At 43.5% G+C, this 23,812-nt stretch overlaps 1 protein-coding gene across 1 annotated transcript in view; it reads right to left on the bottom strand.

The window, feature by feature from the left end:
* The window catches only part of LOC115093624 (sodium channel protein type 2 subunit alpha-like), a 279,971-nt gene extending 256,439 nt beyond the window's left edge, over nucleotides 1-23,532 (bottom strand). Inside the window, exons 1-4 of the mRNA XM_029605640.1 lie at nucleotides 23,399-23,532; nucleotides 21,117-21,435; nucleotides 16,789-16,907; nucleotides 4,019-4,108 (exon numbers count right to left, since the gene is read on the bottom strand). Coding sequence (XP_029461500.1) covers nucleotides 4,019-4,108; nucleotides 16,789-16,907; nucleotides 21,117-21,383 — 476 coding nt within the window. The 5' untranslated portion in view covers nucleotides 21,384-21,435; nucleotides 23,399-23,532. The remainder of the gene's footprint in view (nucleotides 1-4,018; nucleotides 4,109-16,788; nucleotides 16,908-21,116; nucleotides 21,436-23,398) is intronic.
* Between the last annotated feature and the right edge of the window lie 280 nt (nucleotides 23,533-23,812).

The raw sequence follows: 23,812 nt of genomic DNA, 5'->3' as shown, positions 1-23,812 counted from the left end.
ACAGCCTGCTCTTGACCTTCCTGCCTGCCGCAAGACCTCAGCCTGCCTTTGACCTCGTCTGACCTCTGGTACTTGACCTTTGCTTTGCTGACCACTCCTCGACTGACCTCTGGACATTGAATTTTGCCTGCCTGACTTCGTCTCCAGATTCTGGCTCTGTTCCTCGCCTTGTCATCACCAACTCTGTTCTGGTTCTCCCTGTTCCAACCAGCAGCCACCTTTGAACCCGAACGCGCTCCCCCTGTCTCCGTGGGTATGTGGACTTTCACTCTCTTAGGAGACCCTGCGAGGCCCACCTAAGTCCAAACAGCCCATGTCCCATTGGGCTCCTCCAGGGGGGACCTCGGGCTTCCACTGGTGAAGCTCTTCCTAGCCTATGTCTCCTCCAGTGCTCCACCCCCTGGGGGCAGTTACCTCCTGTTCCCTTTCAGGAGGTGTTCCATCTCTGCCCCAAGACAAGGGTCCACCCCCGAGCGCAACAGAGATAATGAGATAATGGTATTTGTACTATCATCAACAGCAGCCAGTTGTACTGAGAAACAGCTAGCTCACTGCCACCAGCTAGTAATGCCATAACAAGAACTAGAAACAGCAAAATATTGTTAAATTGTTAGTCCAATCCAAACATAAATAAATCTCAGTAGACCAACTAACTTCTGATTAATGGCTCCAATGACAATGTCACTCAAGATTTTTGAAAAGAGACGACTGAGAGGGGATATGACTGACATTTATAAAATAGTGAGTGGGGTAGAATGGGTAATTTACTCTTTCAAATGGCACTAGGTCTAGGGAACACTCCAAGAAACTAGTAATTGACAAATTGAAAACAAATTGTAGGAAGTATTTTTTTCACTCAGTGCACCATCAAGCTATTGAATCTGTTAGTGGGGTCCAAAAGAGGACTGGACAAGTTCCTGAAGGATAAGTCCATGATCAGATATTAGGCAGGTAGATGTGGGAAAGCCATTGCTTATACAAGAAATAGAACAACTACTGGAGATCTGCCGGGTGCTTGTGACCTAAAAAACTGGCTACTGTCGGAGACAGAATGCTGGTTTGATGGACCTTGGTTTGACCCAGCATGGCACTTATGTATGTATGATCTTATCTCAGGTCTCAAAACACTGATTAAAGGGCTGAACAAAGTGGCGAGCTAAGGAGTGATCCTCATAGAAACATAATGGCAGAAAAAGACCAAATGGCCCATCTAGTCTGCCTATTCACCCAATTAATTTAGCTTTATAATTCCCATCATGCTCTCCTTAGACAAGTCATCTGTTGGTGGCCACTGCTGTATTTTAAAGCTCCTGCCACTAATTGTGACATCAGGGGGTGGGCCTAGAAGCCAGGATCAGGAAATAGCAATTTGCAACGAGTAGAAGCAAAATGTCTGTGCTCCAACCAAAAGAAATGAATCACTGAGCCAAATGAACTGAATAAATGAATGGAACCAAACATTTTTGCCATGCACGGTCCTTGTTTAAGTTAACAAGAGAATCTATTTACCCTTTATGTTATGGTACCTCAGGCTATTCGTGCCACTCCTGGTATCATTTTGCCCCACTCTTGGTATCTCGGAGTGCTCTCCCACAAGCTGCTGTCAGCTTATAAATTTCACTAAACTTGGACAGTAAATCCCACTTTTAGAGCTCAAATTACTATGCCTTTTTCCCCCAATTGAATTTAATGGGAAACAATTGACTGAATGAAACAAACAAAAAAAAAATTACAATTTTTGGCCCCTAACTGAAAGTAATGAATCATTGAGCCAAATGGACTGAATGAATGGAACCAAACATTTTTTCCATGCACTTCCATTGTTAAAATTAATAAGATAATCTGTTAACCCTTTTTGTTAATCCTGCTAACTGTGAATAAACCCTGCATTGAACCTACAAGGAACTGTATTCAATTATCCTTTGGCTAGCAATCTGACACCATGTTTCAAACACACGTTTATCATGAATTAGGCAATTTCAACGAAATTGCCTAATTCGTAGTGGTTCGGGGGACCTGAACTACGAAACGGATTTTCCCCGAACTTCGGGGAAAATTCGTTTTTCGGGTTATTGTTGGGGGGGAGGGGCACATTTATTTATTAAAAAAAACCCCAAAAAACAAAACCACTCCAACCCTTCAATTTAACTTTCTTACAACCCCCCACCATCCCGATCCCTCCCCAAGACTTACTAAAAGCCTTGGTGGTCCAGCGGGGTCCCGCGAGCGATCTCTCCCTCCATGCCGTCGGGCCTGCTACAAATCAAAATAGTGCCGATCGCCCTTTGCCCTTACGATGTCACAGGGGCTACCAGTGCCATTGGTCAGCCCCTGTCACATGGTAGGAGCAATGGATGGCCGGCGCCATCTTGTGCACTGGCCGGGATTCCTGACCCCCCCAAGACTTGCCAAAAGTCCCTGGTGGTCCAGCAGCAGTACAGGAGTGATCTCCTGCACTTAGGCCATCGGCTGCCAGTATTCAAAATGGCACCGATAGCCTTTGTCCTTACTATGTCACAGGGGCTACCGGTGCCATTGATTTTGTGGGTGCTATTTGCATTTTGAGTATGCTATTTTCAAAATGCACATTAAAAAAATGAAATGAAATAAAAAGAAAAGAAAGAAAAAAATGGAACCCCATCCTTGAAATGAAAAAAAAAAAATCAGTAGGCACACCTCTATCTGTTGTTTAGAGCACTTATAGCAATTAGTAACATTAAGGGGACAATTTTGAGAGGCCAGTATAGTTGCAGGCTAAGCAGGTACTGTTACAGGGCATACTTTGAGCTAATTTTCAAAGGGAAACTATATGATTTTTTGTGATAACATGCATGCTATTTGCATGAATGCACTCTAGATGCTATATTTTAGTGGGCAGGCTAAAAGTTTCAACACATCACTTGTTAAGAGCTATTTTAAAGTAAACCCTAAAATTTTAAATGTGTGCATACTAACTTCTTGATTCCTTCCTGATCTGCAACTACAAAGCACAATATTAACCAGATTCTTTTCATTAGGGCACACAGTTATATTGGATAAAATGTAATCTACTATGGTGTCCTGACTTCCTGCTATGTTGGGTCTACAATAGAACTGGAAGTACCAAAACTCTAATTTGCATCTGCTTACAACTATCCCGACTTCTTCTTCTCTCCCTCTTAGACTCCAGAAGAAGAGAATATGTTGTGTGAAATTGCTTGCTTAGGTGGTAACTTTCAAATCGCCGCATGGGTGCACATCTGCGTGCGTGTGTCAGCCCACACCTGGTGGCACACATATGTGCACCACATTTTAAGTGGATACGTGCATGGGTACGCAAATCCCATTTCTATCATGTAAGTCAGGGAATTTTAAAAGTGGTGCATGCTGACGCCATTCCCAGTTTCCCAATTTGTCCACAACTTCACCCAATTAACAGTTACGTCCTCCAACCACCCTTGGTTTGATAGCCTATACTCTTCCCCGCTACACAGGACCCTTTAAACTCCTCAGAAATGGCTCGAACCTTTTATTTTATGAGTTACACGTCAACCATAGCAGAAGTGAAGTTACGCAGCAGCAGACCTCGGCACGTGCTGGGGCGCATAGGTATTTACATGCGCATATGTGAGCGCTTTTTAAAATATGGTTGGTGCACGTAAGCCCAACTTCTTTGCGCATCCCCTAACTGATGTGTGTGCTGGGCTTTTAAAATTCACCATTAAGCTTTTCCATCCCAAGGACTATTATTTTCAGTATTTTTTTTTAACTGTTATTAAGTAGTTGACACTTGCGTTTCTGTAATCTTCGTTGACCAAATCACGGTAAGGGAGATCCTATAAATCAAAGCTGCGTCAAATTATCCAAGCCATTTTGGATCTTCTGCCTCCCTCATTCCCCAGTACATGCTTGGAAGGTAGTCAGAAAGTGATCTGTGACTGCTCATCGAAATATATTTTGTCATCCCTAACAGAGATGTTGCAGTTTATGACAATTGGACAGTATATAAATATTTTATAAAAATATTACTTTTACTTACTCTACATTCTTGGTCCATTCTGGAGGGTTACTCATGGTCATAAATACACAGTTGGTTAAAATAGTGCACATAATGAACATGCTGAATAATGTACGTTAAAGTTAAGGAATATATGAAATATTTTCTCTCATGCCATTTAGTAATATTAACAAGATCTAGAACACATTTCAAATTGTATATAACTGTAACATAAGCAAGTAAATAACAAGGATAGGGCTGAAGTAGACACAAACTTTAACCAGCATTTTCAAAGCTAATTTATGTGCATAGGTTTCCTTTGAAAATGCTTGGGTACTTGGCCTGACATGCACATAGATTTACTTGTGTAAAGTTCCATCTTCTCTTTGGACATATAACTCCTGTTCAGAATGCATTGCATTGGTCACCAGTCATCTTTTGAGTTCAATATAAGGTACTCGTCATGATTCATCAAGCTTTGAGTGACAACTATTCCCTCTGTATTAACTTGCATATAAAAATGTACCATCCAGTGAGGAATTTGAAATCAGAGGGCCAATGTCTGTTAGATGTTCTGAGTTACAAAATGATTTGTTTAGTGGACTGCAGAGAGAAGCTTTTTTCTGTAGCAGGTGTCATACTTAGGAACCACCTGCCAGTCAAACTGCATATACAATCATGTACTAAGACTTTTTTTAAAAGCAGCTTAAGACACAATTGTTTAAGTAGGCCTTTTATTAATTCCATATTCTATTGAATACACATATCAGGGTAGATTTTAAAAACTTGCGCACGAGCGTCCATGTGCACGCACTACCCAGAGCGCACAAATGGATGCCCGATTTTATAACATGCGCGCCGTTTATAAAATCGGGGGTCAGCACGCGAAAGGGTGTGCACATTAGTGCAACTTGTGTGCGCCAACGCCCGCGGCCTTCCCCCGTTCCATCCAAGGCCGTGGGCGTTGGGGCATGCCCTGGGAGGGAACTTCCCAACCCCCTTCGCTAACCTCCCTTCCCCTTCCCCTAACAAGACCCCCACCCCCGACCTTTGTATTACCTTTTGTGCCTGCCTCGGGGCAGGTGTAGGTTGCGTGTGCACCAGCAGCCTGCCGGCACGCGATCTCCCGGCACAGCGGCAAATGGCTGCTGTGCCGGGAGCCTCCGACCCCGCCCCTTTTCTGAAGCCCCGGGATCTACTCGTGTAGCCAGGCCTTTTTAAAATAGGCCTGGCGCGTATAGGCTTTTGAAAATCCGGGCCATCATGAGCAGAGACAAAATTCATATGAGATTATTATTAAAATTTTATATTTTGCTAAGGACGCTTATTTAATGGAACAATGTCGAGTTTTTTTAATGAATTTTTGCTTAAGCACTGGTCATCAGGAAGAACTCATTTAGGGAATTTTGTTTTATTATTTTTTATATTTAGATATATCATATTGTTAATTTTATACTTTTATTTTTTGTTATGCTTGATTTTAGAACATTTTATATTTGTTATTTTGTTTTAAATATTATATATGTTGTTGTGTTAACTGCCTAGACCACTGGATAACATGGTGTATACATTTAAAATTAAGTTAAATTAAATGTAAATTAAATTAATTTACATTAATAGGGCATAATTTTCATAAGGACTTGCACACATAGGGCCGGATTTTAAAAGCCCTGCACGCCGGTGCACCTATTTTGCATAGGCCGCCGGTGCGCGCACAGCCCCGGGACGTGTGTAAGCCCCGGGGCTAGGGGCGGTTCAGGGTGGGACCGGGGGCATGGCGCCGGCCCGGTGGCATAGTCGAGGCCTCCGGACCAGCCCCCAAGTCGTGTGATGGCGCGCCAGCAGTCTGCTGGCGCGCGCAGATTTACACCTGCTTTCGGCAGGCGTAAATCTCCCAACAAAGGTAGGGGGGGGGTTTAGATAGGGCCGGGGGGGTGGGTTAGGTAGGGGAAGGGAGGGGAAGGTGCGGGGGGGGGGGGGTGGAAAGAAAGTTCCCTCCGAGGCCGCTTCGATTTCGGAGCGTCCTCGGAGGGAACAGGCAGCGTGCGCCGGGCTCGGCGCGCGCAAGTTGCACAAATGTGCACCCCCTCGCGCGCGCCGACCCCATATTTTATAAGATACGCACGACTACGTGCGTATCTTATAAAATCCAGCGTACTTTTGTTCACGCCTAGTGCGCGAACAAAAGTACGCGCTCACGTAAATTTATAAAATCTACCCGATAAAGTACCATATATCATAGTAATTTTCAGATGCCCATTTATATGCGTAACACCCAATTTTATGTGCATAAATCCTTTTGAAAAATACCTCCTCTGTGCATAAATTCCAACTAATCCCCAATTCCTCCCATCAAAACATCTCTGTAGTTTGCCTAACAGAATGTAAATAATCAGGTTATGCCAAAAAAACAAGAAGGGAGGCGATCTACGAAAGCCGTAGTGGTATCAACAAACAGGATAGATACCAAATGTCTTTTATATGCATTTATTGAAGTAGAGACGTAAAAATGCCTGACTCAGGCCAAGTTTCGCCACTAGCCAAGTGGCTGCCTCAGGGGCTGACTAGTTCAAAGATTTGAACATGCATATAGGGGCAGATTTTAAATGTTATGCGCGCAGGGTACATTTGTGCGCACTGCCCGGCACACACAAATGTACACCCGATTTTATAACATGCACACGCTTCTGTGCGCATGTTATAAAATCCGGGGTTGGCGTGCGCAAGGGGGTGCACACATATGCACCTTGCATGTGCCGAGCCCAAGGGGAGCCCCGATGGCTTTCTCTGTTCCCTCCAAGGCCGCTCTGAAATCGGAGCGGCCTTGGAGGGAACTTTTTTTTCGGCACCCCCCACCTTCCCCTCCCTTCACCTATCTAACCCATTCCCCAGCCCTAACTAAATCCCCCCTACCTTTGTTTCAAAAGTTCTGCCTGCCCGAGGTAGATGTAACTTGCGCGAGCCGGCCGGCTGTGGCGCGCCATCCCCCGGCACAGGCTGCTGTGCTGGAGGACTCGGGACCGCCCTGGACTTCACCATACCCATGGCCCCGCCCCCAGACCACCCATTTTTTAAAGCCCCGGGACATATGTGCGCCGCCGAGCCTATGCAAAATAGGCTCGGCGCGCACAGGGGTAGGTTTTCGGGGGTTACGCGCATATTTTACGTGCGTAACCCTTTGAAAATCTGCCCCATATTGTTTATTATGCAGCTATGAAACCAATCAATATCTATCAGTGTGGTGAAATTCAGAAAAGTAGTTTCCATTCTCGTCTTTGTATTTTTAATACGTCACAAGAAAAAATTGAGTAATAAACAACTGTATTATATTTTTTATAAGAACATAAGAAATTGCCATGCTGGTTCAGACCAAGGGTCCATCAAGCCCAGCATCCTGTTTCCAACAGAGGACAAACCAGTACACAAGAACCTAGCAATTACCCAAACACTAAGAAGATCCCATGCTACTGATGCAATTAATAGTAGTGGCTATTCCCTAAGTAAACTTGATTAACAAAGACACATATAGATAGCATAGAAAAAACTGAGAAATATAATATTCATTGCTTTATAATTTGAATTATCTATTACAGATAGATATTGATTGGTGTTTCATACCTGCATAATAAACAATATATGCATATTCAAATCTTTGAACTAGTCAGGTAATCTCATTAGAATATAAAAAAAAATTATTTTGGTATCACTTTGGACAACATGGTGATTTTGCTTTTTTATTCATCTTCACGTGTGCAATTTTAATTTAAAATTCACAATATCACGTATATAGCCATTTTAAATGTACGTTGTGCTCAATATCAGCAACTTTTAGTTATGTCCATGTCACTTAGCTTTTTAATTGTGTACCTTGCTCACTGACATGGTTGGTGTATTTATAATAATTTTTATCTATGTGATTTTCTTGTATTTATGATTTCTATCAGTTATGTGTTATGTCGCCATTTTATATGTACTTATTATTTTATGTTTTTTTATTTAATGGTTTTAATTATGCAAAGATGTGTACTTTATTTATTTTTTGTGAGTTTGTGCATAAATATATGTGTATTAATATTTATGTATTTTATCTTAGCCCCTGAGGCAGCCACTTGGGTAGTGGTGAAACTTGGCCTGAGTCAGGCATTTTTACGTCTCCACTTCAATAAATGCATATAAAAGACATTTGGCATCTATCCTGTTTGTTGATACCACTTATATTAATGATGGCACTAATCCAAACTGTTAGGTAACACAAAAATCTGCTTTTAAAGCTTGATAATCAAAAGGCTTTACTTCTTTTAGTACATCATGTGAAGCATGCATTAATGACTCTATAAATGAATTTGTTAATAGTGCACTGGACCCTATGTATGGCCCGTTTTAGAGTAACAAGACTGTGCACATCCAAAATAAACGTGTGTGATTCATCTGGAAAAGTGATGCTTGAGCAATTTCTTTCACTTCTTTTTTAAACTGAGCAACTTGCATTTTTCCTTTCATACACATTTTTCGCCACTACTAGTTTTTGAGGTTATTTTAATAAGTTGTAAGCTATTGCACATAAAAACTCTGACTTGCTTGATACTACTGAATACCCATCTGAAACTGTTCTTTAATACAAAGTTCTATGAAATGTTGAGCAAAATATTGTGGACGCTATGTTAATCCAGTTGAATATATAGAAATAAGCTTGAAAGCTAGTCACAATAAAGTCCAATAAAGAGGAATCATTTACAACTTGCTTGTTGACTCTTATTTCTACATGTAAAGAGTGGAAATGCATAAAAAGTAATTTTTTCAAAGATATGCATATTGCTGTCTAGAGTAGCTGCTCAGCTAAAAATAACATAATAATGGCCTTTAAAGGATGCAGATTTATAAGAGGCTGATGTACTAAGATCTACATTTTTTTTTCACATAAAGGTATTTCATATGAAAAACTTTACAAAATGCTCAAAAATGCTGAAGTGTGGATGTTTTGCCCAAAAATTTCATGAAAACCCTTTTTGTGAAAAAAAATTGGCAAAAGGAAGCTTTGCAGTAGTAAATGTTTATGTGTAGTGAGCTAATTATAGGATTTTTCCTGTTATGCAGCCTCATCCTTCCTTGCTGCCACCTGCATTGATGCCTCCCCACCAGCAGAGGCCTCCAGCAAGCTTAGCTTTCAGCCCTGTCAAGCTCCTTCTCTCTGCTGGTGCCATGTCCAAGACTCAGCCTTATGTAAACGTGCCTTACAATTGTATCCTTGTCTTCACATGGTGTCACTCTTGGTTTCGTGTCCTGGCCCCTGTTCCTTATCTTGCCTAGTGGCCTTCGGACCTTCTTGCCTTCCTGCCTTGTGTCCTTCAGGCCTTGTGGACTTTGGGCCTTCTTGCTCTTTGTCTTGCTTTGTGGTCTTTGGGCCTTCCTACTCTGCCTTCTATCCTGTCTTGAGGCCTTCGAGCCTACTCTGTCTAGTACTCTGCTTTCTGGCCTCTCCAGGCCTTCCTATTGTCTAGCAGCCTACGGGCCTCCTGCCTGGTTGCCTTCAGGCTTCTATGTTCTCTGTTTGGTGTTATCCCTCTCTGCCTTTTTTAACTCCTGCCTCAGTCTACCTTGTTTGGTCTAGTCCTTGGTTAGACTTGTCATGCCCTGCCAGTCCTATCTTTTCCAGTATCCTGTCCAGTCCTGTCTGTACCCAAGTCCTGTCCTTACCTTGCCTTGCATCAATCAGTGTTTTGTCTATTTCCAGGTCCTGCCCAGTATCCATGCCTTATCCAGCCTGCCAAACTCTACCTGTCCCTTCCTTCAGCCATGCCTGCCCAACCTGCCAAGCCCTACCTGCCTGGTCGAAGCCCTGCCTTCAGTCTCACATGCTTAGCCTCGCCTGCCCAGCTGTGCCTGTTTGACCTTGCCTTGTCTAGTCTGTTTCCAGCTTGTACAGACTCACCATAATGTATTACTGCTGCAGAGACCTACTGGCCCCAGGTATCCAAGGGTTCAACCTGAGGGATAGGGGACTAGATAGGCAGAAGACCTGCCCTTGTCTTGTCCAGAGTCTTGCCTTGCAGTCCTGTGTCGCTTTCCGGGTGAGTTCCTCAAACCCCAGAAACCCTGACAGCTAAGTATGAAAGTGTATTCAAATGCCATATTAATGAGCAGATTAGATGCAAAAGCATGCAAAACAGCTCATTAGTGTGCATTTTGTGAAAATGGGTGCATGAAAAATACTATGCAGGCCCTTTTTTTTTTTTTTTTTTTTGCAAAAAAAGTAACTTCACCTCATTGAGGTGGAGTTATTTCTCCATGCAATGCCAGAAATTGGCAATTAATGTGAACAATCGCAGAGATTTAAAGGATCATCATGGGCAGCCAAGTGTAAGTAATATTCCCTGGTGGTCTATCTCAACCCTGAGCCCCTTGCAGGCCCTAAATATAAAATCCAAATCACTCTAGGCAAGCCCTACCCTCTAGTCCCTCAATTTAGGGTCAGCATCCTCACCTCCATTTCTCTGACTCTAAAGCTTGCCCCATCAAAAGGGTGGTCTTGCAGGGACAGGAGCAATCCCCAATTACTGCTACCTCATCAGTGCCTGGTTTCAAAATGGTGCTAGTTGACTTCAGAAGCCCTGTGCTAAAGGAGTTTCTGCGATCTGCCAGCCCCTTTAAAACCTCATGGTAGTTCATGTGTTGGCAAGACCAGGAATATGTGTGAGGTTTCTGGACATGCCAATATGCTCTTTAGCTCATTAGCATCCAGAGCAAAATTGTGTGCTAGTGGCAGGTAACCTGCGGTAGATACCTTGAGTAAAAATATTGGCCTCTTACTCCACTAATATATTTCTAGTGAATGAGATCTAGAGGCCAAATTAATATCCGAAGTTGGTGTTTTAAATGTGGTTATTAGAAACTACTAAACTTTCTATAAGATAGAAAATAAATCTATAAATGTTTAAAGACATATAGGAAAATTAGTTCTTACCTGATAATTTTCGTTCCTGTAGTACCACGGATCAGACCAGACCATGGGTTGAGCCCCCCTTCCAGCAGGTGGAGACAGACCAAAGTTCTAAGGGTAGCCTGTATAAGGACGGAAACCACCCTGGAACCCTCAGTATAACCATTGTCAAAGCAGAAATTACAAGATCAAGCAAGTAACAGGATAACTAGTAATTTAATTTAAACCAAACAAAATAACAGAACAATTGAATGAACTGTGTAACTAAACGCTCTTGTATATCTACCCCTGATCATCGTAACGATGCTTCCAGTGCCTATCAGCAAATTCCAGGAAGACGATGCAGAGATAGAAAAAGAAAATCCTATAAGAAGGAAAAAGAATTTGAGCGGACAGAACGGGCAGGCGTCTGGACTGATCCATGGTACTACAGGAATGAAAATTATCAGGTAAGAACTAATTTTCCTTTCCCTGTACGTACCCGGATCAGTCCAGGCCACGGGATGTCCCAAAGCTTACCTACAAAGGGTGGGACCCAGACAGTCCTGCTCGAAGCACCTGCCGACCAAAGGAACCAAAGACTGGAGGCTGAACATCAAGTCGGTAGTGAAGAGCAAAAGTATGAAGAGATTTCCATGTAGCCGCCCTACATATTTCTTGTGGCAACACCGATTGAGACTCCTCCCAAGAGGCCACTTCAGAACGTCAAGAATGAGCTTTTAGGCCTTCAGGAACTGCTCGGCCCTTGCAAATGTAGACAGAAGAAATCGCATCCTTCAAACAGCGAGCGATCGTAGCCTTAGAAGCTTATTTCCCCCTGTTGGGTCCTCTCCACAGGACAAAAAGATGATCGGAGACCCAGAAATCATTAGTGACCTCAAGATAACGCAATAAAACTCATCTGACATTGAGATGATGAAGATCACTACCACCAGATGCCGCGATATCCTCTGGCGAAAAAGCAGGAAGTTCCACGGACTGATTAATATGAAAAGACGAAACCACCTTAGGTAAGAAAGAAGGTACGGTCTTGAGAGAGACGCCCGGGTCCAAGAAATGTAAGAAAGGGTCTCTACAGGATAGAGCTGGAGCTCAGACGCTCTTCTGGCTGAACAAATAGCGACCAAGAAGACAGTCTTGAGAGTCAAGTCTTTGAGAGTGGCATGATGGAGAGGCTCAAATGGCGCCATACATAGAGCTCGAAGTACCAAATTTAAACTCCACGAAGGACAAAAAGAGCAGATAGGCGGTTTCAGGTGCTTAGCGCCCCTGAGAAAACGTACAACATCCAGATGAGAGACGACCGCCCCGACCTTCAATGGAGCCCAGGAGGGAACCAAGAGCCAAAACCTGAACTCGCAGGGAGATGACCGAAAGACCCTTGGAGAGACCACGCTGAAGAAAGGTGAGTATCACCGAAATGGAAGACGAACATGCCGAAACACCCAACTCCTCGCAGATGTTTTAAAAAACCTTCCAGACTCAGACATAGGTAAGTAATGTTGACTGTTTGCGAGCCCTAAGGAGGGTGGCAATAACTTCTTCCTTATATCCTCTGCATCTCAAACGTCTCCATTCAAAAGCCATGCCGCTAGACAGAAGCGATCTGCCTGGTCAAAAAATACGGGACCTGCTGCAGAAGATGGGACAGTTGACCGAGATGAAGAGGTCCATCCGCAGTGAGATTCACCAGGTCCGCAAACCACGGCTGTCGGGGCCATTCGGGGGCCACGAGAATGACCAGTCCACGATGGAGCTCTATTCTCCGTAGAACCTTCCCCACTAACGGCCACGGTGGGAACACGTAAAGTAGAATGTTGGAGGGTCAGGGAAGAACCAGCGCGTCCACCCCCTCCAAACAATGCTCCCTCCACTGGCTGTAGAACCGGGGAGCCTTGGCATTGGATAGTGTCGCCATGAGGTCCAGGTCAGGGGGACCCCACCTGTGCATGATTAGGTCCATCGCTACGTCTGACAACTCCCACTCGCTGGGATCAAGATGCTGTCAACTGAGGAAGTCGGCTTGAACATTCTCCTTGCCCACTATGTGGGAGGCCGCCAGGCGATCCAAGTGCCTCTCTGCCCAGAGAAAAAGCTTGCTGGCCTCTAGCGCCATTAGACGACTTCGAGTCCCCCCCTGCCAATTTATGTAGGCCACCATGGTGGAATTGTCAGAAAGCACCCGGACTGCTTTGTGGCGAATCAGAGGAAGAAAAAAATTTGAGGGCCAGGTGAACCGCTTGGGCTTCTAGATGATTGATGTACCACCGTGACTGGGACAGGGACCAGAAACCTTGAGTCATTTGGGATTGGCAGATGGCCCCCCAAATGGAGAGGCTGGCATCCGTTGTCACTATGATCCAAGAGGGAGTCAGAAGAGGCATCCCCTTGAGAATGTGAGCCGGGGAGAACCACCATTGTATATTGGCAATGGTAGAGTCGGAGAGAGGGAGAATCTCCTGGTATTGTTCGGATATTGGCTTCCAATGGGATAACAAAGCTTTCTGTAAAGGACGCATATGAGCAAACGCCCAGGGAGCGAGATCAATCGTGGAAGCCATGGTCCCTAGAACCTGCAGATAATCCCACGCCGTGGAAAGTGGTAGAGAGACGAAAATGTTCAATTGATCGATCAGGCTGAGTGCCCGTGAGTCCGAGAGAAAAACTTTCCTGACCCGGGTGTTGAAAAGAGCGCCCAGGAATTCTAGCTCTTGTGAGGGCCGAAGATTGCTTTTGGAGTAGTTGATTATCCAGCCGAGTGAAGTGAGAAGGGCCAATACTCTATCCACCGCGAGCACGCAAAGGGCAGCAGACTTGGCCTTTACCAACCAGTCGTCCAGATAAGGATGAACTAATATCCCCTCTCATCGGAGAGCTGCCGCAACGACCACCATTATCTTGGTGAAGGTGCGGGGAGCAGTTGCGAGACTGAAGGGAAGGGCCCAAAACTGGAAGTGCTGGCCTAGGATCTGAAAACGAAGGAACCTTTGGTGTTCCCGATGGATGGGGATGTGAAAATAGGCCTCCGTCAGATCGAGGGAAGTTAGAAACTCGCCGGGACGGACCACCGCAATTACTGCACGCAGGGTTTCCATCTTGAAACGGGGAACCCTGAGAGCTCGATTGACCCTCTTGAGATCCAAAATAGGGTGGAAAGAATCATCCTTTTTGGGAACAACGAAGTAAATTGAATACTGGCCAGCGTCCTGTTCTTGCACTGGTACCAGAAGGATCACCCCCAATTCCTGAAGTCTCAACAGGGTGTGACAAACCGCCGGCCGCTTGGAACGGTCGCAAGGGGACTCAATATATAGGTCCTGCAGGTCCCTGGCAAACTCTAACGCGTAGCCGTGTTCTATCACTTTGAGAACCCAGAGATCAGATGTAATTTTGGCCCACTCCTTGAGAAACAGAGAAAGACGCCCACCTAAGTTTCGAGCGGAGGAATGGACTGGCCGAATCTCATTGGGGAGCTGACTTAGCGGTCGTGAGTTGCTGATGGCCATCTCGGAAGCCTCGACGGCCACGAAAGGAATGGGACCAAGACTGTGACCTGGATATGCCTCCCCTGGGGAAGGATCCATGGGCCTTGTTACCGTATCGGCGGTTCCCCCTGAAGCGAGTGCGAGTCGGGAAAAAAGACTTCGACTGCTTGGGATGGTCCTCTGGCAGCTTGTGGACCTTGTTCTCACCGAAGGATTTAATAAACTGCTCCAGGTCCTCACCAAAAAGCAACTTGCCCTTAAAAGGAAGAGTGCCCAACTGAGCCTTAGAAGAAGCATCAGCGGACCAATTACGTAGCCATAGAAGATGTCGGGCCGAGACCGCAGAACCCATAGCCTTTGCTTGGACCTGAAGCAAGTCATAAAAGGCATCCGCACCATAGGCAATAGCGCCCTCCAAACGCTGAGCTTGCTCAGCCTCTGCAGACGGGAGGTCCTGGGTGCTGAGTAACTGTTGCATCCACCTAAGGCTTGCCCGCTGCATGAGACTGCTGCAAATTGTTGCCCGGACTCCTAGAGCTAAAACCTCAAAAATGCGCTTCAAATATAATTCAAGCTTACGGTTCTGCACATCCCGTAATGCTGTGGCGCCGACCACCGGAATGGTGGTATGTTTTGTCACCGCAGTAACAGAAGAATCAACTTTTAGAATTTTTAACATGTCCAGGCAGTTCTCAGGGAGCGGGTAGAGCTTTTCCATAGCCCTACCAACTCGAAGACCTGTCTCTGGGGACTCCCATTCCCGGAGGAGGAGCAAGCGGTGCATCGGATGAAAAGGGAAGGTACACGGTAACGCCCTGAGTCCCGCCAGGACCAGGTCCACATTTGGTGTCATCGCCGCCGCCACAGAATCATCTGGGGGGGGCTTCAATTCTCAATTCCTGGAGAACAAAAGGAATAAGAGGCTCTAGTTGCTCCCGTTGAAACAAGTGCAGAACACGGGGATCGTCGCCTTCCAGTGGGGGGGCTTGGGCCGAGATATAATTCTCCCCTTTATCCAACTGGTCCATGGAAGGCTGGGGGATGGGGGGTGTCTACCGGGGCGGGGGAGTTCCTGGGACCACCCGAACACTGACCGAGCCCTGAGGGTCTGGAATAGGAACAAGGGACGGCACAGGCAAAAGAAGATGATTCAGGGGAGGGGGAATTATAGGGGGGGTCCACCTCCCTCTGTAAGCTAGCCAAGTAAGATTCATGAAGCAAAAGAACAAAATCTGAAGAAAAACGGGTCTGGGACGATTTTCCCACGGGGGGGTCCGAGCCACCTCCCCAAGAGCGAACCGGGCTCAAATCGGGGGGTAAAAGTGAAGAAATCAGGTCCCCTGCCCCAGGAGAGGTAGACTGTGTTTCCTCAGAAACACCTTAAATGGCCGCCATTCCCGAGACGGGAACGGCCTGGCTGTACGTTGGGGAGTCCGACCCCCGAGGTTTAAAAGCATGCGAAACTGAAGAGGAGCCTTCCCCCCCCCCCCCCCCCGAAAGGCACCTGGAGCATACCCCCTCGCGGGAGAGTCGGGAGGCCGACTCTGCACACGCTATACAAGAAAGTGGCCGTGGCATGAGCAGGGAAAAAAACAGCTGCGATGTCAATTAAAAACAGCTGACCAGGGAGCCCCTGAGGAGCTGGGCGGGAGATTGAACCCTGCTCCCTCCTCACAAAAAGCTGCTGCCTTACTATTTTTTTTTTTAAACAAAAACGGAATGGTCCTCTGTGATAAAATACAAAATCTCCCTTATTATTTATTTCTTTTTTTTTTATTCACAGAGACAGGGGAAAAGACATCCCTGACAGCCCAAGCAAGGAATATACATCTCAGGGGACGGCAGCAGAGAAAGTGGGGAGAGGGACTGGCAACACCAGTATCACCCACACTAGGTCACCGGGAAGGGAACCTAGGCTGATAAAAATCAAGGGGCAAAGCCCCACTAGGAACCCCAAGAGCAAGGGAGACAGAATTGTCTACCCTAACACAGTCTCTGTAAAATTCTTTTTTTTTTTTTTTTTTTTTTTTAATATGTAAGAAAGGCAAACTAAAAATGTACTTGTGTGAGCTTGCCCCAGAAAGAAAGAAGAAAACACCAAAGAGCACAGAGGGCAAGCTAACAGGGAACCACAGGGTGAGCTGTTCCACCTGCTGGAGACAGACAAATAATGAGGGTTCCAGGGTGGGTTCTGTCCTTATATAGGCTGCCCTTAGAACTTTGGTCTGTCTCCACCTGCTGGATGGGGGGCTCAACCCATGGTCTGGACTGATCCGGGTACGTACAGGGAACTCCAAAATATGAATTAGCCTATTACCACTTTCTGTATTGAATAGTGTAGTTTTTTGAAAAGTAAAGTTTTTTTTATAACAACCAGCTGAAAAGGATATGAATGTACCAAAATCTTGATAGCTATTTTTCTAAGAGGATTGAAAGGAGTTAAAATATACAAGGCAGATGTGGCACTGAAGCGGAAGATTGCCTTCCCTCTATTCAATACTATAAAAGTCTAGAAAAGAAGAAAGAAAGGTTAGGCCGTTTAAAACATTAACACATCATTTCTGCTACTGCATTTTCATTATTTTTCTCATGTTATCTGCTAAGAAACATTTTTATTTATCTACATTATTTTTGGGGTGACTTAGGGCACTTTACAAGAAACAAAATAATCTAATGTGAGTAACTAAATGGTGAGCAGGGATGCTGAATCCAGAAAGTCAGATAAGTAGCACTGCCCTAGAATACCTCGTCCTGCCCTTCACTTATCCAGCTGTTTAGCTGTATAAATAATTAGGTGGCTAAGTGGCAGCCACTCTGTATGGCCGTGCATATTCATACGGGGCAGATTTTAAATACTTGCGCGATCGCGTACTTTTCTTCGCTCACCAGGCGCGAACAAAAGTACGCTGGATTTTATAAGATACGTGCGTAGCCGCGCGTATCTTATAAAATCCGGGGTCGGCGCGCGCAAAGGGGGTGCACATTTGTGCAACCTGCGCGCGCCGAGCCCAGCGCGTCCCGGGGCTTTACGCGCGCCGGCGGCCTATGCAAAATAGGCGCGCGCGGGCCTTTTAAAATCCACCCCACAGTGAACAAGGGCTCTGGGTGAATACAAAGCATAACACATAAAATACATTTCAACAGTAATAGTTAAACATACAACATGACATATACCAAATACAACATCAAATTCAGAAAATAAAATACATAAAATCACATATCAACTAAAATTAAAACAACTGAAATACTGCAAACTGAAAAGCGTGATAAAATAGTGTCTATCAGTGCAAAATTTAGTGTATACTTGACCTCATGAAAACTCACTTCTACTGTTTGAGCCACACTAGACTCTTTCTGTCCCTCATTCTGACGTACATCATGGGTGTTTAACATTGCTTTCTTTAGCTGGCAAAAGAGTCAGTAGAGTTTAAAGTGTAGCATTCTCAAGGTACAAGAGGATGTGGAATCTTCAAGCACAGTAAAATATTTAGAATAATCCCAGACATTATTTAAATATTTTGCTACATTTGAGTGAAAGATTTTTTCCCTTTGTTTTTGATTAAATTGTTTTCTTTCACTATCCCAATATTTTCTTTTTTTTTAATCTTCAAGCACTGCAGCAGCAACAGAGAGAGAGACTGGGCTGTAAGTCAAAACGTAAGCTGGCAGGTACAGTCTGACGTTATAATGACTGAATTTCTCATCCTTAGCTGATTGAAAAGGGATATATGAATGTGTATATGTGTCTGCATATATGCTGTAACTGCCTAGTTTGTAATATGCCTTTCCTATAGTATCATCTGTTTCACATTCTGTACTACTAAAAAGTCTGAGGATGCCTGAGGTGTGTGAGGCAGACCAAGCACAATGTTTCCTATCCTCCTTCTGTCGCTGTGCTTTGTTTTTCTGTATAGTCAGTACCAAGTTGTCAAGGTATCCTCTCCTAAGAGGAATGGAGTAAAGATTAAAGTTTCAGAGTGGCAAACAGTAGTCATGTTGGTGAAATGATTATTCCTCCTTGGTGTACAGTGCCACTATATTTATTGCAAAATGATGAATCTAGGCCTCAGTTTGTAGCTTCATGGTATTGATGGTATTGTAGTATCAGTGTATTTCAGCTCCCTGCATTTATTTTCTTTGGACTTTTGGGTTTATTTTTACAGATTTAGTAGTTTTCTTTCCATGTTTTATTCTTCATTTGCTACAATTTTATACTGTTTTGTTATTTCTGTTTTATATGCCTCCTTGTTGGATAGTTTAGGGTTTGGTAGAATTTAGTTGGATTTAGCTCAATTGGTTGTTCATTTTTTTTATATTTGTTGGATTTTACTGGTTTCTGTATTTTGATGTTTTATTTCTTATAATGCTATTTGACATTGTATAACTATTTTATTTGTTGTACCTTGCCTTGGACTTTTAGAAAAGCATGCAATAAATCTAAGAAAATAAATACATTTATTCAGTTGATGATATATGGAAATCTTAGGCAATGAGTCAGCTTTTCCTTCTGCTTCTTTCACTCTGATGGTTCAGAATAAAAACACCTTGCAGACATTTTAATGGAGGTTTTCTGTGTTTATTTAAGCCAAAAATACCCTGAGCTAAGCACATTCTGTCAGGAAGTGATTATTATTATTACAGGGCAAACTACATTCTATTTCCTTGTATATATTACTTTTAAGTATGAGAAGAAACCATAGCCATTTTAAATTATTGAGTTGGTGGAACAGGAAGTGACTATAAAAACAGGTGCACTGGATGAAACCTGGTACTGTTGGTAACAGGATTTCATGAATAAAAAGAAAAATTACAAGCACTAATGGTGGGGTTGTGCCTGTCCTTTTGTCGGTTTTGAAGATTATGAAACAGTATTGCCATTAAGGAATTAATGCTTTATGTTCTAATCCAATGTATCATGTATATGTAGCAATCAATATATAAAACTTTCATATCTGTTTATCTTTCTAGTGCTGTCCACAAAAAATTGAAACTTCCATGGCAGTCCACAGATCAGTAAAGCTATTTATACACAGAAAGGGTGCAAGAGAGATTTTCAAATGACGAATTCAGCAGAAAATTACCTCAGAGTGGACATTTGGACAAGACAGAAGGTTGTTCTCAAAGGGATGTGTTTCAGGAGCATAGCACGCGAACAAAGAGCACAGTAGGTAAAAGCCAAAACAAAGGTTCTCATTTTAAATGAGTGCTGAGGTCTGGATCACTTGGGTTATTTTTTGACCGATTCCCTATTTGCAGGTATAACCCACATAGGAGAGGTTAGCTTACTCACTCTGAGTAATCCCATAAGCACAGGGGGACACCTGTGATCTGGATGCTAGCTGGCAAGCAGGGACTGAAGGTATGAAAATATGATCTCAGGAAAGAGCACCAAGGATGTGCTGCATCTCCACTGGAAGGTGGAGGTGCAGCACATCCTCCTGACAATGCATAACCCCCTGCGCCTTTAAGGGCGATGGTCAGCAGCAGCCTGACTGGCCCAGTGGTGGATGCCTTAATGCACAATATCACAATCTACTTCTGTTAGCAACCTAAGGCCTGGGTTTTCCATTCTCCCAGAGAATGGAGAATCCCGGCGGTAACGGGGGCAGGGGGGTGAAGGGGGGGGCGGGCCTGCGAAAGCCGGCAGCGATTGCACCACCTCGGTGTTATCGCTGCCGGCTTTCGCACCCAATAGCGCCACTGTGAAAGGTGGCGCTATTGGGTCGCTACTGGCAGCGATAATGGGTCTTACCTTATTGCCGCCACCGAAGTTACTGCCGCGTCCGCCCTGACTCCTTCTCTCCCTGCCCCGACTCCGCCCCCGGCAACTTATCGCACACGAAAAGTCCCTTTTCGCGTGAGATAGGCTTACAAAATAACCCCCAAAGAGACAGAAAATGGATGGTGGGATCTAGAGCTGTCTCTCTGGCCTTGAATGTAATAGATTCACAAGTTTAGCATTATTTATTTAGATTTTTTTTTCATTAAAGTATTGGAGAAATAAATCTTTTGAATAGCCTTATTATTACAAATATGATACTAGCTAAAAATGTCAGATATGCATAAAGTACAATTATTTCTTTTTTAAATGTGTTTCGTTTTATATTTCTGACTATGTATAATAATTTTCCAATAGGCCTCACAATTCTGGGAAATGTGGCATTCTACTTAGATGCTCAAAGAAAAGTATTCTAGAATTTTAAATCTTGAAGAGAGTTTGATTATGTGATTTATTTTAAAGTAAAAAGCCTGCTAATTTTTATTAAGTAAAATGTTGAAAGTTTAAATGTAAGAAAATCTTCAAATGCTAGTATATTTCAAAAGTGAGTCCAAGCACTACCGCTTTTGTATTGCATCTAACAAGAATCCCTAGCATTTTCCTAGCATGTATACATGCTGGCCTTTGCTGATAATAAACACATTGTTAGTAATTTCTGCATATATGTACTCTGTAAAGTACAGGTATGTGTATGCTTTTGTTGGCAGCACAATATACGTGAAAGAAAGAAAGACACACAAACTCTGCCAATTTGGAAATCATGATTCTAAATGAAGCTGACTGAAGACAACATACTCCAGTGAGCTCTTCTCCACTACCTCGTTTTGGGCAAACCTCCATATGCTAATGCAAAGAATTTGGTATACTGACAATAATATACTGAAGGTTACAAAGAACTAGTACAGAAACCTCAAGAGGAAAAGCTTAGCAAACACTCACTTTCTGATTACTATAATATGGGTCCAGGTCCTCCAAAGGCTCTGAAACCATTCCTGGAGGAATGTCACCATATATAAATGGCAGTGATTTTCCAGCTTCCAAGTCACTGTTCGGCTTTGGGCCATTTTCATCGTTCTCCACTCTTTGCTCCTCTTTGGGCTTCTTAGCTTTTTCCTCTGCAATACGCTTCTCAATAGCTTCAAGAGATTCTCTAGTAAAGTAGTGGAAGCTGTCAGGGCCTGGTGGTAGAAGCCGTTGCTGTGCCATCTTTTCATCCTGCACCGTTTAATTACCGTTTAACCTCGCGCATAACAAAATGCTGCAAAAATAAGAGAACAGTTCAAACATGCTATTAAAAACAAAGAAAAAGAAGGAGGAAAGCACACAAACCTTTTCTTAAGGCTTGCTGCTGTGACCAACATCTGTAAGTATGAAATCATTAAGGACTCCAGCATTCAGTATAGATTTTCTTCTATTCTGTGCTTAAGGTAAAACACATTTGAAAACAGAGCCCTCACTACATATGGCTTAATTATTTAATGAACCAGAGATTTAAACTTCAAGCTCCTAATTAGAACCATTTATGCAGTCAGACATCAGCATCCAGAAAGGCAGTATGCACAGCAAAATTCTAAATAGCTCATCTGTGTGTGTATTTACTGGGCCTAAGTACTAAGCCACACATGTACCCTGCAGTTCAAAGTACGAGCCTGCAAGACTGCTGTTTAGAAGCAGGATGATGATATGGCAGGACGCAGCTAGGCTGCCCCCTCCTACTACTGCCCCGCCAGTCTTCAGTGGATCCTTCTGGGAAGAATGGTACTTGTCAAGGGTGCCCCTGGGGGGAGAGGTCTTTTCCAGAATGAAGATCTGATAGGTGGAGGATATGGAGGATATGGGGCTGGGTAGAGGTGGGGGCTATATCAGGGGGCAAGAGGTTCCGTGTGTTTACGTGCCCTTTGACTTTGGTTCAGCTATCACTGAGTTTTAGCGCTTAAGAACATAAGAACACAAAAAATTGCCATGCTGGGTCAGACCATCAAGCCCAGCATCCTGTTTCCAATAGAGGCCAAACCAGGCCACAAGAACCTGGCAAGTACCCAAACTCCAAGAAGATCCTATGCTACTGTTGCAATTAATAGCAGTGGCTATTAATTGCATCAGTAGCCAGACCTCAGCTGTACTAACATGATCACATTCATTTTAGCATGGTTTGTTCTGCATTTCATTTTCTTTATATATAGCAAGTTAAAAAGGATTTTCAACGCATGCATTTTCATTTTTTCATTTCATTTACTGAAACAATATCCTGCTTGATAAAACATGCTACCCAAGTGAAAATATAAAATAATAAAAATACAATCAAAATTACCAAACAATCAATAATATATAAAATATAAAAACAACATAATAACAATGCAAAAATTAAAAAAAAAAAAAGAATACAATATAAAAGCAGATGCAAAGCTGGTAGGCACTTTTGTCACTATGGTCTTTGCTGGCTCCAGTTTTCAAAAGAGGATTTCTGTGAGGAGTTGCTCTGTAAAAATCAGCTTGCAGAGCTGCAATCTACCTGGGCAGTTTAAAAATTGCTCAAATTTCCAAATGATTTCCAGTTTCAACAAAGACAAAATCGGGAGGTTGGAATTGTGGCTTTGCTCCAACTCACTCTCTTCCCCCACCGAAAAAACAAACAAACAAAAAACCCGCTGTGTTGCAAAGGCTACCAGCATCTAGAAGAAATTGGTGCTGCCAGCAGCAGAGAGTCTCTGTTGGATGCAAAGGATACAAGAAAATTAATCTGGAAAAGCAAAAGCCCTACATAATATTACTGAGCAAACTCAACAGGAGTACAAGACCAAGAAAGATTATAATGCCAATAGGTTTCAGGTATTTATTTTAGGTAGAGACATTTGTAGGAAGCAAGCAATCATTTTTTGTTACAAAAACATTTAATCTTTACAAGGGCACTTAGATGCTATACAAAGGAAGCCATTCATGGCACATGAAAATACTTTCTGAAAGCATGACAGACTCTGAGGAATGTGGTACTATTAGAGCACACAGTATAATTCATGGTGCTTAAGAGGCAGAATAAATAGTTGTAGGAAAGAAAAACGTCTCAAATGACAATGTGATACTCAAACAGAAAAGCCCATCCCTTTGGAAAGTGTGACAGCTCTGTGTAACCACAGCACTGAAGCATATTGTTTCCTAAAGTAGGTCCTTGTAATGTGGGAGATACAGCAGTTTAACAGATTCTGGGAGCAGGTTCCACTTACCGTATCTTGGCTGGGGAATGTGAATGCAAGCTTAGCAGAGCTGCTCTTCACCTCAGATTCTCTTGAATCCAGGAAGTGGAGGGCATAGGACCAGCATAAACAGGTGAAAAGGATAAATGTTTTGGATGGGGTGGGGCATTTTACTCCTCTTTCATTCCCATTTCTTTCTACTTAGTGACATCATCAAGAAGCTATGTTTACTAGCTTACTGGGTATTATCAAGGAAGCCTCTTCTAAATGTGGTCATTTTAAATCTTCTGTTGCTCGACTGAAAACACTCATGATCTGTTATCACTTTTGTTCCGAACGCATCACATCTGCCATTTATTATCATTCAGCCCTAACAACCACCCCATAACCAACGGTTCGGTTACAATGTCAACAAGGAAGTTAAGAGCCACAGTTATATTTACA

This window comes from Rhinatrema bivittatum, chromosome 6 (assembly GCF_901001135.1).
Source record: "Rhinatrema bivittatum chromosome 6, aRhiBiv1.1, whole genome shotgun sequence".
NCBI lineage: Eukaryota > Metazoa > Chordata > Amphibia > Gymnophiona > Rhinatrematidae > Rhinatrema > Rhinatrema bivittatum.
The sequence above is the reverse complement of the archived record's forward strand: the minus strand, read 5'-3'. Positions and strand labels throughout refer to the sequence as shown.